General features: G+C 39.0%; 2 protein-coding genes and 1 long non-coding RNA gene across 6 annotated transcripts in view; 2 read left to right on the top strand and 1 right to left on the bottom strand.

Moving 5' to 3' along the window:
- Window positions 1–1277: 1277 nt before the first annotated feature.
- On the bottom strand, window positions 1278–19594 carry LOC117936997. The gene is made up of 3 exons (XR_004655074.1): window positions 19580–19594; window positions 6583–6587; window positions 1278–1456 (listed from the first exon to the last, which is right to left on the bottom strand). It is a non-coding gene; the product is annotated as an uncharacterized LOC117936997 (long non-coding RNA).
- hmgb2a (high mobility group box 2a) lies at window positions 3132–6202 on the top strand. The gene is made up of 5 exons (XM_034860576.1): window positions 3132–3402; window positions 4276–4435; window positions 4970–5115; window positions 5238–5412; window positions 5541–6202. The coding sequence occupies exons 2-5, from the start codon at window positions 4289–4291 to the stop codon at window positions 5712–5714; spliced, it is 642 nt and encodes a 213-aa protein (XP_034716467.1). The 5' UTR covers window positions 3132–3402; window positions 4276–4288; the 3' UTR covers window positions 5715–6202.
- The window catches only part of wdr17 (WD repeat domain 17), a 75964-nt gene continuing 63661 nt past the window's right edge, over window positions 7564–19866 (top strand). For all 4 annotated transcript variants that reach the window (XM_034860492.1, XM_034860517.1, XM_034860509.1 and 1 more), the window contains exon 1: window positions 7564–7754. The gene's annotated coding sequence lies outside the window, so the exon portion shown is untranslated. The remainder of the gene's footprint in view (window positions 7755–19866) is intronic.

Here is a 19866-nt window from a genome sequence, read left to right as displayed (position 1 = left end):
GTACACGTAAAGGGTTATAATTACAATATAACATACACGCAAATGTTTACTGCTATTGGATAACATTTGTAACAATAGCATAGGATCTGTGGCTAATTGTTTCATTTTACTGGGAGCTCCATTTTAGGCCGTTTGTGGTGCTGTATATAATTTCATGTTGTTAAGGTTGTTGTGTTCACTTGGAGTGCATAATTAAGTGGGGGATCAAGGGTGCAACCAAGAACAGAGCGGGCCTTCTTAATCTGCCTGTCCAGTCTTTTCCTGCATGCCACTGCAATGCCACTGTCCCATAGAGTTGGCAACAAACCACTTACCCCAATAAAAGGAGAAACATGGTACTGATGTTTTTCTTTGACATGTATTTGTCAACCCACCCGTAGCCCATCCAGATAGATAGCCCATTTACTGTGTGCATTTGTAAAGACAATGGTTCTGAGGTCTGACCACAGGGTTTCTCCTTTACATCACATGTAAAAAAAAAGGGGAGTGATTAGACTACTGCTGTAAACTGACAGTAGTTAGTAGGGCATTTGACGACACAAAATGAGACCAACATCCCAGACATGATCAACCATGACACACCAGTCTACCAAAAAGGTTAAAAGAGGTTGGATAACATTAAGTGATACTGCAAAAACACTAGTGAAGCAAAGCTATATTCAATTAATTCCGTTTTAATTAAGCAAATCTGTTTAACCCCAGAATCTGTTAAGCAGGAATGGACAAATAGTAACTTTTATTTGACTATAATTGATTATTTATAGTAGGAATTATAATTTTTCCTTCAGTCTACATCATACATTACCGTATATTATGTTTCTATCTGTTATGTAATTATGACACAGTATGTTGGTTCAATTAGAATCATTTAATCATGTTCATATTGTGGCGTTTATATATGTGCACTAATCTTTCCACCAAGTTACAAACTTTCTTGGTACAAGGATTTAGAGCTGGTTCTCTGGGTTCTTGAAATTATTGGCATTGTCTTCTTGCACTCATCAAAAATCAAAACTCCTGGGTCCTTGTCTAATCAATTTCACATTTTCTTATGAAACTCCTTTCTGAATTCCACTTGGACCAGTTGATTTTAATTAATTTATTTATTTTTCAGAGATTGGTGTAGGCTACTTGGCTTTTCCATCCCCCTTACGTTTTAGTTGTTTAAAATAGACTTTGTTAAGTGTGTGCTGTTTGAAAAGTTTTTTTTTTTTTATGTTTTAAAACATTTTCACTTACAAGGGCTTTCTGTACTTAAATGGAAATGTTTGCATTCATATTTACAGTTTTTACCAATTGCTAAAACACTAAAACCCATTTCTTGAACAAAGTTCCCAGTTGCCTGAATTCTTTTAGCTAATTGTGCAGTCTATTGTCAATACCTTAAACCATTTCACATGGTAAAACACAATTTGCAGATCTCACTTAACTTTTCAGCAAAACTCTAAACGTCATTCTCAAAACACATGACATTGAAAGACTATGTAATTTGTTTTGAGATTAAAAATATACTTCTCCCTGATATGTTTTGAACAATGTGTTTTCTATTTTTTGGTGTATTATTTACTGACTGCTTGATAGTGTATATTATTTTGATCCTTTTGTTTATGACTTGAGAGCAGTGTTTGACTTTTAAACACAGGTAAAACTGTTTTGAGGCGAAAGTTTCATTTTGCAAGAGGAGTCAGAGGTTTTGTAAATAGTGCTTGAAGATGAGGTTTTGTGTTTGTTTTCAGAAAAGGGAGCAAGGTTTCAGAAATTTCGTTGTAAAAACAGCAAAATCTGCTGTGTGTGTTGATACAACCTGTCATTGAAAACCTGGCAACAGAGGTCCTTTTAGTCTTTTGTAGCAGGGTTTAACCTTTTTTAATACCAGCATGCACTTGTGCAGTTATTCATTTACCAATGATAATACAGAATAGGTAGCCTACTTCCATGTTAACAAAATCATAATACTTATAAATAGATCAGCAGGCATGTTCCCTCACAAACCTCAATGCATCTTTTGTAGAAAGCCTTCTTACTACTTTCTTCAGGTCGTAACAGCTTAAACAGCATAGTTAAGGTTTGTTGCAAGATTATTAGAGTTCAGATGAGCAACTTTTAGAAGAGGCTCCCTTTAGAAGAAACAGGTGGCTGAGAAAGCTAAGAAAATTATCAGCCAACCAGACTAAATTCTCTTTTCTCTCTAATGCCTCCGGGTTGGAGATAATAATAATAATAATAATAATAATAATACATTTTATTTAAAGACGCCTTTCTTGGCACTCAAGGACGCCGCACAGGGAATTCATAAATTAAGAACAGCAAAACAAATACTGTACAACAGCAAAACAAATACTATATAACAGCAAAACAAATACTATACAGCAAAACAAAACCAATACTATACAACAGCAAAACAAATACTATACAGCAAAACCAAAACCAAAACTATACAACAGCAAAACAAATACTATACAACAGAAAAACAAATACTATACAACAGAGATGTCAGAGATGCGCTTTTCCAAGTGTTTTATTCCTTCTGCTATTCGGCTTCTTAACACAAACAAAGCTCATCTCAAATGATGGCTACCACAGAGACAAGGACAAGACTTGTTTTTCAAATTGCTTCATTATTGTCACTTATGTATTGCTTGTATTCAATGCTTTTGGTTTTAGTAAACTTTCCCCATATGCCTTGTTTTTGCAACTTTGTCATTTTTAACTATGGTTTAGTGAGTAGTCGACTGTACGAATTGGATTGGGATTTATAAAGTGTCTAAATTGCATTGCATCCATATTTAAGGCGTTTAAAATCCAACATGCAACCCTCAGTTTATATTACAGCAATCGCAATTACCACCAGGATTAATATGATAAAAATCCTCCAATAAAAAGGATTGTTTCATTTAAATAATCTAAATGAAGCTCTTTATGAAGACTTTATGCTTCCGAATCCCCCCCATCCAAATTAAGTTGTAACTTTAAGTAGTTGTGTTTTGATTTGACCTAACACGCGCAGTTTGAATCTCTCTGAATGCTGCTAGTCTCATCTAGAAAACGGTTACTACGCATCACAAACCCAACCCCGACCACACATCAACTGACGTAATGAACATATTTTGACTCGAAGCAAACAAAGAACTTTTCGCGCCGTATGTTTAAAAGCCCCATTCAACCAATAAGCATACAAACAAAGCATACAAGCGTGATCGCAACCATACAACCAATCACAGCGGCATGTCTTTCTTTTGCCCTACATTCAAATGTATATGCTTAAATCTGGCCAATCCACTGATGTGGGGGAGGAGTTGTGAAAGTACGTGTAGTCAAGTTAGTTCGTCGTCGCAGGCAGTGACAAAACAGTCGAGCTTTTGTCCTCGTTCAGTCGTTTACAACTTGTCTTGGTGAGAGAAGGTAAGCCAGCGGTTTTTCGGAGAAAAAAAAAATTGTGGTAATTTTGTGGTCGTTAGTTGTCGTTTATTCGATGCTAGTAGTTTGGTTTAACGTTAGTGTCTCAGACGGAACAGCTTTACTTGCTAGTTGTGCATGTAACTTTATACCAACAAAAGTCTATTGGCGAATTAGCTAAGTTGTGTTGATATTGTATATTAATTATATTGGCTAGCTACGTAACGTCAGATAAAGATCATAACTGCTAACTTGAGGTGTCGAACAAAAGCCGTTGTTTTCTGGTTTATGCACATTTATAAACTGCTAGGTTTTGGGCCTCGTTGGATGATAGGCCGCAGGTTTAACATTGCTGTGTGCGCAACATGCCGTTCAAACGCCATTTCGTTTGGTAGCTTAGCTGCTAGCGTAACACGACTGGAGCTCTCCATGTTTAAATTTGTCATTTGGTTTAAACTAACGAAGTGGTTAGTTCCCCGACCGTTACATGCTCAATAGCAGTCCTTAAAATTAAAGAAATCGCGTTACGAATCATAATTTGGCAAGCTTTTGACACAGTCACGTTTAGGCGGGAAGATGCAAAATGGTGTCGTCTTTTTGTCCCGGAGAAAATGAAATCCGATTAAAGCCTTTAAACACCCTTGGTCGTTTGCTTGCTTTGTTTTTGATATAGTAAGGTTACTTTAAATAATTAATAAATGACAAATTATAATTGTTAGATAATAGCTAAACGAAGTCTACGAATTACTTTTGGTAATTTTGCAATAAACGTTACAAGCAAGTAAAATTTAGGCCCAACGCTGAAACGTTATCATTAGCGTTACATGCCCAGATGCTTGGTTCGGTGTATCATGTGATGTTTTGCCCTTTTGTTTCAAGATCAATCGCAGCCATGACAAAGGACCCAAATAAGCCAAGAGGCAAGACCTCCTCCTATGCTTTCTTTGTTGCCACTTGCCGTGAAGAGCACAAAAAGAAGCACCCAGGGACCAGTGTAGGCTTTTCAGAGTTTTCCAAGAAATGCTCCGAGAGATGGAGGGTGAGTCAAGATCTAAACAAAATACCCATATTATATATTTAATGTTAAATTAAAAACAAATAAAGCAGAATATTACCAAATTGCCAAGATATTTTTAATATGCAGCATTCTCTAAAGAACATGTGGGTTCAAATGAGTATTTTTTTATTGTGTAATTTTATGCACTAAACATTCTGGCTGGGCATAATGTTATCCCGCAGTGTGATGACTGCATTAAACATAAATGGCACTTGCAAGGAAACACTGAGCTTAATTGGAATATTGTATGTATGAAATGCATTAAAACTACTGAATGTTGCTCTGATGTCCCTATTTTTGGCCCATTCCCTACACAGCTCTGTATACATGGCGAAATGGATCTTATTAAAGTGAAAATGGGAGGGTGTCCTAATATAAGGATTTAGTTCATAGTATCTTCAATGAGAAGTTAACATTGAAGTTTCTGTAAGGACAATGACTATCCTGAAAGGTTAATTATTTTGATGTCTCTCAGAATGTTATGTTTTCTAAAAATCTGTGGCTTCTGTTTTATAGAACATGTCTGCCAAGGAGAAGGTGAGGTTTGAGGACATGGCAAAGACCGACAAGGTCCGCTATGACCGAGAGATGAAAACGTACGTCCCTCCTAGAGGTGCTCCGGGCAAGAAGAAGAAGGACCCTAACGCACCCAAAAGGCCACCGTAAGTTTTGAACCCTCACCACATCGCTATCTAGGTTTGATGGAGAGAGCTGAGAAAAGTTCACAAAAATAGTAGCTACGTTTCTACTTTTTTGACATGAATTTATTTGCCTTTCTCTCCAGTTCCGCTTTCTTCGTCTTCTGCTCTGATCACCGCCCCAGAATCAAGGAGGAGAATCCTGGTATTTCAATAGGTGACATTGCCAAGAAGCTTGGAGAGTTTTGGTCTACACAGACTGCCAAAGACAAGGCACCCTATGAGGCCAGAGCTGCCAAGCTGAAGGAAAAATATGAGAAGGTAGTTATCTTTGTCCAAAAGTAAAGCAGGTTTAAGTCACTTAACGTTTAGATTAGTATTGTATCCCATGAGGAGACCCTACTGACCAAACCACCAGGTTACATAAACTGCCTCTATTTATTTTTTAGGATGTTGCTGCATACAAAGCCAAATCTGGCTCAGGGAAGAGTGATGCTGGTAAGAAGAGTGGCCCAGGCAGGCCCGCTGCCAAGAAAGCACAACCAGTTGACGACGACGATGATGACGACGAGGAAGAGGATGACGACGATGACGATGATGACGACGATGACGATGACGACTAAGTGGTTATGTTCTGCAATGCATTGTTCAGCTTAACTTTTTGTGTGGATGATTCCATCAGTATAGCCTGCTGTCCCTGTTGGTCTGCCTCTGTAGGATACCAGACCTGGATTCCTTTTCAAATTCAGGGATTTAGATTTTATTTTGTCACTTAGGCCCCAATTTTTTTTTATTTTAAACAGTTTTTCTGCTGAACTAAAGTTTGTTACGTCTTGGATTCTCATTGCTATCTAACAGGCGGCTAGAACAATTTCCTGTGAAGTACAATGGACTAACTCCTGGACAGCAGCAAATCGGTTTTAAAAAAAATTGTTTTTGGAAGCACTGCTTATGTTTTTGGTTTAGTGGTGCGGTTTCTTCACTGTCATTTTACTACCAGAGTTATCTGTAGTTTGATTAAAAATGTCTGAAGCCATTTTTAACGTGGAGCTTTGAAAACTTTCATGTAGAACGAACACTTTTTTTGTAATAAAATTTTGTATATTATAAATGCGTTGATGGATTTCTTGGGTGGGTAAGTATTAGCAATTCTGCAGAAAACTACAGGTAACACTGCACATGTGCCTGTTGAAAAAGTAAGGGTTCTAGCAAGACTGGTCTTCTAATGACTTGACAATTTTTTGTTTATTACAAATAACATTAGCAGGCTTTTACATTCCCTTCAGTCTAAAGGCATTTATACATTTGGATATCAATAGTTATCAGTGTGTGCCTAGTATAACTTAACATGAGTTTGTTACATCAATGGTCTACCATGCAATCAAAATAAAGAGGCTAAAATTATTCTGTTAAATTCAAAAGTTTACACTACAGAAAAATTAAATCTAGTAATTCTTGACCATTTCTCGCCTGTCAGTCCCTTTGACTGACCAGCACTAGTTCCTGTCAAAGTCAGGGAAATTGTACACCTTTTTAAGCAGAGATTTCAAATGTGAAACAAACAAAAAAACAGTTTGCTCAGAAAGCAAACTGAATGCATTACCTATATTTTACACTAACTATGCTAGGTATTTGTGTTGACTTGAGCCTGTGTTGTGTAATTACAAATTAACATTCATGTAGGAGGTCATTTTGTTCATCAAATGCCCACAGTGCTAATCCTATTCTGGGCGGAGTGCTCTTTCATTCCTTCTCTTCATTGATGCTCTCTTTCCAAAGCTCTGTTCAGACTAATGTAAGCCTTTAATTTGTGGGAAAAAGTGTTTTAACATAGTTACATGTAAGAATAAATTTGACAATGACACCACGGTAAGATTACTGGCAGTCAGTAGCCACCTTAGTGACAAATTTCTGAATTAGTCAACCACTTTAGTGACACCGAATGCACATTTTTGTACTACAGTAATACCTTAGACTACTGTAAATTCTGCTTCAAATTGGCCCAAAATCTCCCAAATGAAGTTCAATTTACCATTGCAATCGGGATCATTTTGATGCCACGAGACCAGTGAGGGAAAATGAAAGCACTTTTCCGGTGATGTCTATGCTTTACTGCGCAGCCTCCAACTGAGCTTGTTGATTTGTCGACTATGCGACGGTAAGTGGTTATGACGCAGTGGTTAGCCTATTTTTACAGAAATGTCTGCTACGTAGCCCTAACGAGAGCTACAAGGTAATGGAGCCTTTTATACACTGTCGCGTTTCTTCAGAAAAAAACAATGCACAAATACAGACTTGAAACGCTTCAGATGTAAAGTTATTCACTGTCAAAGTGATGCTAAAATGAATGACAGTCAGTGGGATGCTAACAGCAAGTGATGGCTTTGTAGCATTAAAATGGCGCCGTGAGACGTACGCATAGAGAGGAGAGGCTTACCCCTTTGGAGAGAAACCGAATCACACTTCTGTATTACGCATAAGAAAAGGTTTTACTGACAATCCAGACAGCCAATAGCTGGTCAAAATGATGAACCCCACAGCCCAATCACTGCCGCCGTTTGGCCCACCTCACGCCGAGGACAGTAAAGCCATAGAGTATAAAGCGGGGAGCATTTCAGCACCTAAAAGCTGTCCGTTGAGCACGAGCCAGCTGACGACTGACGGTAAGAAAAAGAAAACAGATAGCCTAACGTTTAGTACAAGGTCAGCAGTAGCATTGTGCAAAATGTATAAATCAGTGGCAAATACACAGAACGTAGATGTAAAGTCCTGTGCGTTTGTTATATCTGTGATATTCAGACCTCCACATCTGCGACAATGAAGTGCCTCAATAACAAAAAGTGTGTGCTGCCGAAACCTGTTGATGCCATCTATGCTATTGAAATATAGGAAACGCCAAACCGCGTCTGGTTGGCGAGTGGTGGGCGCAATTTAGGATGAAAACATCTGGTCAGTAGCTACAAACACGGTAGCCTATTTAATGGTGGTCCAGAGGACTCTTGCTATTGCATTAATTATTATGTGTGAAACGAGGTATCGAGGAGTTTTGTATCTGCTAGGGACGCCATTAGGCCTCTTTTCAGGGGGGCTGAAGCTACCCCAAAATGTTCCTAAGCGCGCCCCCCCCCCCCCCCCCCCCCCCCCCCCCCCCCCCCCATTCCTACCCAAATAATAATAATAATAATAATAATATATATACAGTACAGGCCAAACGTTTGAACACACTTAATTTAATGCATTTCCTTTTATTTTCGTGACTATTTACATTATAAATGATCACTATGAATGAGACATGTGCAATTATGTACCTGACACAAAAGTGTGAATTAACTGAAAACATGTCTTATATTCTAGTTTCTTCAAAGTAGCCACCCTTTGCTTTTTTGACAGTGCTGCAAACCCTTGGCGTTCTCTCAATGAGCTTCATAAGGTAGTCACCTGAAATGTTTTTCACTTCACAGGTGTGCCTCGTCAGAGTTAATTAGTGGAATTTCTTGCCTTATTAATGGAGTTGAGACCATCAGTTGTGTTGTGCATAAGTCAGGTTGATACACAGCCGACAGCCCTATTCGACAACTGTTAGAATTCATATTATGGCAACAACCAATTAGCTAAGTAAAGAGAAACGAGGGGCCATCATTACTTTGAAAATTGCGAAAACTTTGAATATGTCTCCAAGTGCAGTCGCAAAAACCATCAAGCGCGGCAACGAAACTGGTTCACATGAGGACTGTGTGTGTGTGTGTGTGTGTGTGTGTGTCCAATTAATTTCATAGTTAAGTTGCAATTAATCACCCATTTTTATCTATTCTACTTATCCCTTTATTTCTTTTTGTCCTCTTTTTTTCTCATTTTAAGGCTCTTATCAACATGGAAAAGTGGATTAGCTTGCCTTGTAAAATGTTTTTTTTTAATTTAAAAACAACATTGGCATATAGCCTGTTGTATTGTTCACTTTTTCACATAATATTCTCAATTGGAGCAAATAATCTCTCACACAATGTAACACTGTCCATCAATAAAAGGGTGAAAAAATACTATAAAGAGGGGGGGGAGGATTAGCATCAGCAGTGTGCTTGGCCATCAAGTGGTATTTCAGATGTGCTGTGATAATAGCTCAGTTAACAACGACAAAACACACAGATCACTTTTGTCTGGTCAATGGTACCATTTGCCAACTTTTAAAAAGTAAACTTTCCATTCAGAATCTTATTGGCATCCATTTCGGCATCTCATGCTCGCCAGCCACTCAAAACGTAATGTTACTACTCTTTGGCTGGCTCGCAAGCCCAAACAAGTGTGTGTAGCATGCCTGTTGTCTTGTTTCCGGTCTAGCTAGATCCGGTGTGGTGTTGTAGTTTGCTAAGCCAAAAAGAATGTTAATTTTGCGACAAAAGAATTGACTCTGTTGAAATCGGTTTATAATGCGTTTAACTGACAGCACTAATATACTGTATTTTTTCTTTACTTTAACAGTACACTCTGTATTACTCACTACTTTGAATCAATCTTCCTTAGTCATTCATGTGTTTTTTGTCGTCGTGGAATGCAGTTTGTTTTATTTATATTTCATGACCTGTCAGCTGGTAGAAAAGGCTCAACGAGCGCCTGCGTTCATTTAACAGTATGTGGATAAGTAGGGTAGAGAGTGACTAAGAAAGAAGAGCGCTTAAAATAAAGCAGTAAATCAGAGAGATAAAACGTTTTTGCCTATTTCTCACTCGAAATGCAACTGTAGCAAGCTTAGTTATTAAGTTATTATTATTAACTTATTAAGTTATCGGTCGAGGTAGGGCATCTGGTAGGTGCTCACAAAGAGTGGTATTTGGAGATGGCAGGATTGGATACTGACCCTTGCCTCGATCCTCATTAAATCGATGAGTCTGCCCAACTTCAGTCCACACGATCTGTGGTCCACACTATGTGGTAAATGGGTTATCCTTGTATAAATGTAAATGTACTGTTCTTATATAGCGCTTTCTAGTCTAGTCCCAACGACTACTCAAAACTGCTTTTACATAGTACAGGAACCAATCACGATTACACTCATATATACACTATGTGGTAAATGGGTTATCTCTGTATAAATGTAAATGTACTGTTCTTATATAGCGCTTTCTAGTCTAGTCCCAAAGACTACTCAAAACTGCTTTTACATAGTACAGGAACCAATCACGATTACACTCATTCATACACTGTGGGCGGGTGAATATTATTACAGTGCAATGGCAGCAGCTAGTGATGGTCAAATAAACCACAGTCTTTCATTTTTGAGCTGACTAGATGGTGCTCTCTGTTTAACAAAGGGTTGAAAAAACATTTAATTGTCATTCTTTAACCTTTTCTCTTTGAACAGAGAGCGCCATCTAGTGAGCTCAGAAAATAAAGACAGTGGTTCGTGAAGCTTCACATGACCATCACTGGCAGCAGCTAGCGAGCAGTCCAAAGCTAGCTGCAGCCATCTGGTCGGCTAGCCAGGGTAGGAGCTCCGCAGACCTGTATTTAACTAATTGTTTTTGGCCTTATTGAAGCTAGTTTCTTTGCCATGTCATCTATAATTTAACCAATATTGTGTGTTAAGTTAAATGATCAAGGGAACAACCTTATTTTTGGAATATGAAGGTCAGTGAATAACCGATGATAGTTGTGTAACCGGTGGTTGACCTGTTAGCAGGAACAGATGGTTAGCACAGCAGCTAGCTGGTTGAGGATACTTTTATTATTATTTATTAGTCATTTAAAACAGAAAGGTAACACATACACATGCATGTCTTGGTGAGGAATACTCTGCAGATTGTGTTTGTGAGAACACAAAAGGGTTTATAGTATTAAACTATATCAGTCCTGCAGAATGTTGTCACTGAAAACTGAAAATGTTCATAATGTCAGGGAGAGAGCGAGAGATTATGATATTATTACATTAAGAGAGAGGGAGAGGTTAAGAAGAGGAGCCTTTTCAGGCTAGAACTCTCCCCATCGGGCTCTCTACTGGCCTGCCTCCCTCTACTTTTGATTATATTTTGTACTATATGGTGAATGAATCTGACGACTATGACGAGAAGCAGGTGGGCATGGCTAGGTGGATGCTACAACTCCTAGCCTGTTAATACTCTAAAATGTGAAATATAACATTTAGTAAATGCAGAAATGATTTAAAAACACAACAGCAGCTGAATTTTTTAGTAGTAATGCTCAGCAATGCACCGCATATAGAGCATACCAACTCTTTTGCCCCACTGATATAACACTACAGTTTTATTAAGTTTAGCTGATACTGTATGATAATAGATAAATGACTCAGAAAAACATATAGCATGCTTTAAATTCATTATATAAAGCTATGGTGTTCTGAGCAGCCTGGATGGCACGCAGTAGGTGATGTAACATTTATTATAACCACAACAGACTTTAGGCTTGCCTTGGACTTTAGCTCAGAGACTTGTGAGCATGTCTGAGAATAAGTAACAATAGTGTTAGCCATGATGCTAACGGCATTAATAACTAAGCCAAACCATGCTGCTATTCTATATTTGAACCCCAATTATAATAACTAAAGCAGACAAACATAGCAGGGTTCTACCGCTTCGGGGTTTGAACCCTAAAAACTAAATGATTAGATTAGATTCAACATTATTGTCATTACACAGGTACAGGTACAAGGCAACAAAATGCAGTTTAGGTCTAACCAGAAGTGCAATAGCAGTAATTGCAAGATGTACAATGGTTTCATAAGTGCATCACATGAATATGTATTGAAAAAATATAGAAATAAATACTATTATAAACCAAATTTTACAGATAGATTTGTCCTATGAATATAATATATAGATAACAAGTATTGTGAGCAAGATTTACAGCTGGATATGTAGTGAATATAATATACAGGTGGATGTAACTATAAAAAGCATTTTTATAATATAATGATGGTTTACAGAGTTTACAGGTGAATATGTACTTAATAATGGAATTAGATTCGTACACAGGCTTGCAGTCGGAGGTAAAGAGGGAGTAGAGAAACAGGCTTAGCACACAGCCCTGTGGTACACCAGTGTTGACTGTGATGGACGTGGAGCAGTTGGAGCCTGATCAAACATTCTGGGGTCTGTTGGTCCAAAAAGTCCAAAATCCAGTTTTACATGGAGGTGTTGATGCCCAGGTCTCCAAGTTTGGCTATTAGTTTAGCCGGGATAACAGTGTTAAATGCTGAGCTGAAGTTAACAAACAGAATTCGTGCATAAGGTTTCTTATTGTCTAGATGGGTGAGCACAGAGTGCAGTGCCATGGAAACTGCATCCTCTGTGCTCCTTTTGCTACAGTAGGCAAACTGGTGTGAGTCCATTGTGGATGGGAGCGAGTCTTTTAGGTGTGCCAGGACCAGCCGCTCAAAGCACTTTATTACGATGGGTGTGAGTGCTACAGGGCGGTAGCTGTTAAGGCACTTCGGGCTGGAGTGTTTTGGCACTGGCACAATGGAAGTGCATTTAAAGCATGTTAGTACAGCTGCTTGGGTAAGAGACAGGTTGAAAATGTCTGTAAAAACCCCAGCGAGCTGCTCCGCACATCCCCTGAGTACGCGTCCAGGGATGTTACCTGGTCCAGCAGCCTTGTGCGTGCTGATCCTGCTCAGTGCCTTGCAGACATCTGTGGAGGAGAGGGTGATTGGCGGGTGGTTGGCTGAGGATTTGTCATGTTTGGTGGCCAAAGTACTGACCCAATACACAAGTTACCATTTCGCCAAGAACAGTTAAAATCCCCGGATGTGTAGATTGTAACTACGTACAAATCAATTTCTTTGGCTCTTTCTGCATCACTATCCTTCAGGGTTTAAATTGGGATTTGTTATGTGGGGGGATAGGGGGATCTCCCTAGGGGGGTCTGGGGGTAGGCTCCCCCAGATTCTTTTTTAGGGTTAGAGGAGTCTTTTTTTGGAAAAATAAACCATTAAATGGCACTTTCTGGAGAGTTTTGTGCAAAAAAATTGAAAAATCAAGTCTTACATGACATGTGCAGAACTGTACGGTTAAGAGCCTTTGCATTGTTGTAGTATCAACAGGTATTAGGGCATTTAGCATTGACATTAATGTTAATGTCAGTCATCACTTGATTACACATTGTATTACCTTCTTATGATATTAGAAGTGACCCAGACAATGTGCCAAACATTATGAGCCACATGAAGAGACAGTAGCAACTGCTGAGAAGATTTTGGTCTGTGGTGAACAGGTCCAGGGGTCCCTGGTGTAGAGACCAGGGACCCAAAGTTAAATTAATGTTGAGGGATCAACTAAGACCACTGAAATTCTAAAGAATGAGAACCACCGATTTACATAAATTCTAATCCTTTAACCTTTGTGCCAAGGCTCAGTAATGTTTTGCCCTCATCCTCTGTGCCCCACTTACTGTATTTACTTTTTGGGAAAATAAAGACTATTTGTTCATTTTATGAAACATTGAATGAACTATTTACATGTAGAGATGCACCGAGGTTAGAGAAGCACAATAGTCGCCCAACGTTGCAGTTTCGTATATATAGTATAGCTCAGATGTGTTTCATCAGATTTCTGCTCATGTTTACAACTTTGTGCACATTCAAAATATAACTCCTCCCATCTCTGTTGTCCGAGATTTGGAGAGCTTTACTATAGTGGTAATATAGTGGATCTCATTCAGAGCGTCGCACAGACACAGAGGTACATTTGGGTCTCTGGCCTCAAAGTTTAAAGGTGGCTGCTCTTCATTGGAGGTAGAGCACGGATGCAATGCGTCACTGCCCACAGCAGAGCAGGTCCACTAAAATGAACTGAAGTTGCTACACTTACCAGCCGCGCTGCTCACCTCTATCTTTACAGAGAGAGTGGACACGAAGCGACCGACGGGTCTGTGATACTCAGAGGTCATAACAGAAGCCGGGGAAATGCACCTTGGATGGCTCGTGAAAATGTTTTTCTCAGTTTGCAACATTTCGAAAATTCCACAGCCAGGGAGCACTCTTGAACCCCCTCATCGTCTCTAAAAGCACAACTAATCGATCACAAGTGGCTCAACAGGAAGATCTATAGATAAACTCATCTTTCAGAAATTTGGCCGACCGGTTTGACACTTCAGCGTGAGAAATTGGAGGTGTGGCGTGTGAGCGTGTGAAACCAGTCAAATGCGTGTGTCTCACGGCCAATGCGTGACAGTTGGCAGCCCTGTGGAATGTGTGGCGTCCCACTAGCTCAATGGCATTGTCCGGCATTCCGCTGTTTAACCGTGTTTCCGTGAAGGTTAGGACATTACAGTTAAAAAGTCTCTTGCTGTATGTAATGCTGAGTCGGATCTCCTCCATTTTGTTCATCAGCAGTACATTGGCAAAGAAAATGCAGGGTATGGAGAGCCGGTGTGCTGTTTTTAGTCCTCCGCGCTTCCGCCGCCTTTGTTTACGATCTTGACGCCGCCTGCGAGCAATTCCGCCCAGCCAGGCAGAGTGCATAGCCTCGGGTCTTCTGGCGATCTCAGGATGGTGTCAAAGGTTGTCCATAAAACTGTTGGAAACAGACAAACATAGAAGGGTTCTACTAGGGCTGCACGATTATGGCCAAAATCATAATCACCATTATTTTGATCACAATTATTCTCACGATTATATGTTGATTTTAACCAAAACAAATTTGATCGTCAGATAGGCTATTGATAACTGCAAGAGGGAGTGTGATGGACGCTACTCACAGAGAGACGGCTGACTCATTATGAACGGGTTCAGCACAGGTCGAACGGCGGATCCACATGTCGTGTGTATGAAATGTCTGTATCGTCGCTGCGCTGCATTTTTATGAACTATGATATTCTGGCCATGGGTCACATCTCTCGCCCAAGTCCAGCAGCTCCGTCTCACACGCTGTTACTCTACTACTTCTACTCAACTGAAATTAGTTGCATTCAATAACTTCGTCTTTTGTTCTTTGCCGTGGCGGCCACAATAGCAGAGTTACATGCGGAAACACGGGTACAAATACAGGTTTGACCCTCATATGTAACAATATACAGCTGTGTTAAAAAACTAAAAAAATTAAAACTTTAGACAAATGTCAGAAGTGTGGACGGGCGGCCACTGTGTGGCGGGGCTGCGCGGAGAGTAGAGGAGAGAGAGTAGAGGAGAGATCCAACATAGGCACTACAGATGAAATGGGTCATGTAAAGCAAAATTAAACCATATCCTTATAAACAACATTGCAGCGGATGCGAGGACATTAGCACCAGTGCGTCCTGGAGGAGCTAACAGCTAACAGACGCTACTAGCACTGGTCACCGCTGTTGTCTGAAAAACAACAGACGGGACAAAATGTTGCGTTTACTGGTAAACCTTGAGGCCGAAGTATAACCGACTGCTATCTGTAACAACTGATTGGCTCACGAGCAGACGGGTTCACGGAGCGGTAGATGCGCTATGCAAAAAAAACAGGAGCGTTCTATGAAATGACGCTTCAAAAAATTTAATTGCTCGATCGTGCAAATTTGATAGTGGGAAGTCAAAATTCTGATCGCGATTAAAATGTGATTAATTGTGCCGCTCTAGGTTCTACCGCTTTGCGGTTTGAATCCTAATAACTAAAATAGACCATCATAGAAGGGTTCTACCGCCTCAGTTTGAACCCTAGTAACTAAAACAGGCAAACACAGAAGTTTTCTACCGCTTTGCGGTTTGAACCCTAATAACTAAAACAGGCAAAAATAGAAGGGTTCTACCCCCTTCCGGTTTGAGCCCTAATAATAACTAAAACAGACAAACATAGAAGGGTTGCACCGCTTCGCGATTTGAACCCTAATTATAAAAGATTATCATAATATAGGCGCTTTAAGTATATACTTAGAATAGGTGAAAGCCATAGGCGCCGATACTGAGCACCCACAAGTGCCAGACTGCCAGTAGGCTACATTCAATTAAAATTAAACATTGCAGTTGGTGCTAAGTGGAGCGTCTGTCATAGTCTGATTTGTTGTTGCTGTCAGTACCTTGCTCCATTGATTCTTAATTTTCCACGAAGCTGATCGCAGTTACAATGAGGAAAATAAGTATTTGAACACCCTACTATTTTGCAAGTTTTTCCACTTAGAAATCATGGAGGGGTCTGACATTGTCATCGTAGGTGCATGTCCTATGTGAGAGACATAATCTAAAAAAGAAAATCCAGAAATCACAATGTATGATTTTTTTTAACAATTTATTTGTATGATACAGCTGCAAATAAGTATTTGAACACCTGTTTAATCAATGTTAATATTTGGTACAGTAGCCTTTTTGGCAATTCCAGAGGTCAAACGTTTCCTGTAGTTTTTCACAAGGTTTGCACACACTGCAGAAGGGATTCTGGCACACTCCTCCACACAGATCTTCTCTAGATCAGTCAGGTTTCTGGGCTGTCGCTGAGAAACACAGAGTTTGAGCTCCCTCCAAAGATTCTCTATTGGGTTTAGGTCTGGAGACTGGCTAGGCCACGCAGGAACCTTGATATGCATTCTTAAAGAGCCACTCCTTGGTTATCCTCTCCTTAATACGGTGCAGTTGCCCTGTCCCTGGTACAGAAAAACACCCCAAATCATGATGCTACCACCCCCATGCTTCACAGCGGTGAAGGGGGTTCTTGGGATGGCACTCATCATTCTTCTTCCTCCAAACACGGTTATTGGAATTATGACCAAAAAGTTCTATTTTGGTCTCATCTGACCACATGACTTTCTCCCATGACTCCTCTGGATCATCCAAATGGTCATTGGCAAACTTAAGACTGGCCTTGACATGTGCTGGTTTAAGCAGGGGAACCATCCGTGCCATCCATTATTTCAAACCATTACGTCTTAATGTATTACCAACAGTAGCCTTGGTAACGGTGGTCCTAGCTCTTTCAGGTCATTGACCAGCTCCTCCCGTGTCGTTCTGGGCTGATTTCTCACCTTTCTCAGGATCATTGAGACCCCACGAGGTGAGATCTTGCATGGAGCCCCAGTCTGAGGGAGAATGACAGTCATGTTTTGCTTCTTCCATTTTCTAATGAATGCTTCAACAGTACACCTTTTTTCACCAAGCTGCTTGGCAATTTCCCCGTAACCCTTTCCAGCCTTGTGGAGGTGTATAATGTTGTCTTTAGTGTCTTTGTACCTGTCTTTGGTCTTGGCCATGTTAGTAATTAGATTCTTACTGTATGGGGTGGACAGGTGTCTTTAACAACCTCAAACAAGTGAATCTACTTTAGGATAATAAATGGAGTGGAGGTGGACATTTTGAAGGCAGACTAACAGGTCTTTGAGGGTCAGAATTCTAGCTGATAGACAGGTGTATACATACTTATTTGCAGCCGTATCATACAACTAACAACTAAATACATACTTTTTTTAGATTATGTCTCTCACAGTGGACATGCACCTACGATGACAATTTCAGACCCCTCCATGATTTCTAAGTTCTAAGAAGTTCAATTACTTATTTTCCTCACTGTATTTGTCAGTTAAACTTTTCATGTCCTGTATTTTGAGTTGGGTATGGCTGTAGCCCCCTTTCTCACTCCGCGATGCAACAAAGTCTAATCTCCCAATCTGATATTTAGATTTTTTTTATTCGTGGTAACGTGGTCATTGATTTAATACTGCGTTCGTTCTCATCTAAACCCAGAAAACACTGGCATGACAGCTTGAACAAAAATCTTTAAAATGACAGCTGTATTGTATATTTTAATATATTTCTTTTACATATCTCTTAATATGGACCCACTTGTGAGTATAAAATAAAGATCTATTATTTTCACTATTATTAATAAAATATTTAATAATTAAGATCAGTGTTGAAACGTGGGCTAGACTTACCACAATTTAACTGGTTGAGGCGGCAGATATGGACTTGACTTGGGTCAAAGAATCAGGCTCCAGAAGAGAGTATGTCTGGTTAACAGAGCTTTATTTGAGTTGCCATTTATGTTTTTGGTCTACAAAAAAATAAAGAGAAAATACAGTAAAGAATATAATTGTAAGCTGTAGTGTAATGATGCTACTGATTATAGAACTATAATAATAATTATGATTATTATATTTATCAACAGTGGTTAATATAATTACTAACTGAACTAGCAGCTATAAACTTACAGTGCACAATAATATTACAGTAGCTGTAGCTGTCATGAATGTTACAATTAGGCTACAGACATGGAGCGTTGAATAAATCACGAGGTGATTAAATGCACAGCCTATAAAGCACAGAAACTGAGACTCACTTCACGATAACCTTCTACATTGTATAATAAAAGTGAACTTAAACATATAAACACTGAATTTGATATAAACCTGCGTTATCACATATAAATGCCGATGATAAGCTAAGTAGACTCTTCACAAGCGTACCATGGAGAAACGAAAATAAGGCTTTCATTCACCTTCAATAACTTTGATCTAAATACTTAAACTATAAAGTAACTAACAAACATATTGGTCTTACAATGTGTTACATAACAGACTTGACATGTACAATACTCACGTTTCCTTACAAAAGCACAAACCAGACAAAATGAAGCAAAGGAATAAATGAAAAGTCAGCAGCCTCTCTAAATGGACATCAAAAGCTCAGTGGCACTTACTCAACAAACATCAGACTGCGGTTTTGCAGTCTACCTTTAAGTGTGTATTGGAATAATGGAATAAAAATGGGACAGAGGCCACCAAATTCAGGCCGAAATAAAATTACATATATATATATATATATATATATATATATATATATATATATATATATACACACACACACACACACACACACAACTGGTCAAAGGTTTGGGGTCAGAAATTTCCATTGCATTGGTCCATTATAGACAGAATACCAGCTGAGATCAGTTGAATATAACATAATTGCAAAAGGGTTCTCCAATGTTTTTTCAGTTTTGAAATTATATCAGATTAGTAAACAGAATGTGTCTTTGGAACATTGGATGAATGGTTGCTGATAATGGGCAATGTAGATAGTACATTAAATATCAGCCACAACCCTTAGATCAGTTGGTATTCTGTCTATAATGGAGTGGAATGGAAATTTGAAAGTGACCCCATACTTTTGATCGGTAGTGTATAATCTTTTATATGTTGCAAATTTATAATAACCATCCAGACACTATTAATAGATGGTTTACAAACCAACTAGTTACCCTTAAGAAGGAATATCTGATCTATGTAATGTTTGTTGATGTTTTCATAAATGGTTTCTTAAAGGCTTAAACATTTATATATACATTTACATTTATTTATAAATATTTTATTAATTATAGTTGAATTGTTTCTTAACAGTAAAAAGGCAGTTCTAGACATCATTGCAGTGTCAATAGACAAAGTTACAAGTAGGACTTTCTTGGATAAATAAGGATTAAAAAAAGTTGTAGAACATTAGATGGGCAGGGCCCCATGCCTGTGTTTGCCTCGGTAATCAAAATTTGTTAATCTGCCATTGTTCTAACACACACACACTTGTTACTACCTCTAATGCACAAGTGTCGGCAACTACTAAAATGCTATGTCATGACCAACTTAACCATTATATTTTGACCACCATCCTTTTTAAACCTCAGTTAGGTGTGTTTGCCCTTTTGTTATTTAAGAATGCTTTAACCAAAAATGTGTGTTTACTAGGGCTGTCAAAAATAGCGCGTTAACGACGTTAATTAGTTGTTTGTTGTTAATTACGTAAATTTTTTTTAACGCATTTCACGCATGCGCAGTGTAACAAATTATTCAGGTCAGGAAAGTGGTTGGGAGCTAGAGGCG

Source organism: Etheostoma cragini, chromosome 2, assembly GCF_013103735.1.
Source record: "Etheostoma cragini isolate CJK2018 chromosome 2, CSU_Ecrag_1.0, whole genome shotgun sequence".
Classification (NCBI taxonomy): domain Eukaryota; kingdom Metazoa; phylum Chordata; class Actinopteri; order Perciformes; family Percidae; genus Etheostoma; species Etheostoma cragini.
Note: the sequence above shows the minus strand (reverse complement) of the source record. Positions and strands in the feature narration are given on the sequence as shown.

Excerpts from the sequence above, each read along its gene's own strand:
- hmgb2a (XM_034860576.1), top strand. The coding sequence starts at position 4,289 with ATGACAAAGGACCCAAATAAGCCAAGAGGCAAGACCTCCTCCTATGCT. Across the intron at positions 5,116-5,237 it reads AACGCACCCAAAAGGCCACC|TTCCGCTTTCTTCGTCTTCT; the intron begins GTAAGTTTTGAA and ends CTTTCTCTCCAG. Across the intron at positions 5,413-5,540 it reads TGAAGGAAAAATATGAGAAG|GATGTTGCTGCATACAAAGC; the intron begins GTAGTTATCTTT and ends TTTATTTTTTAG.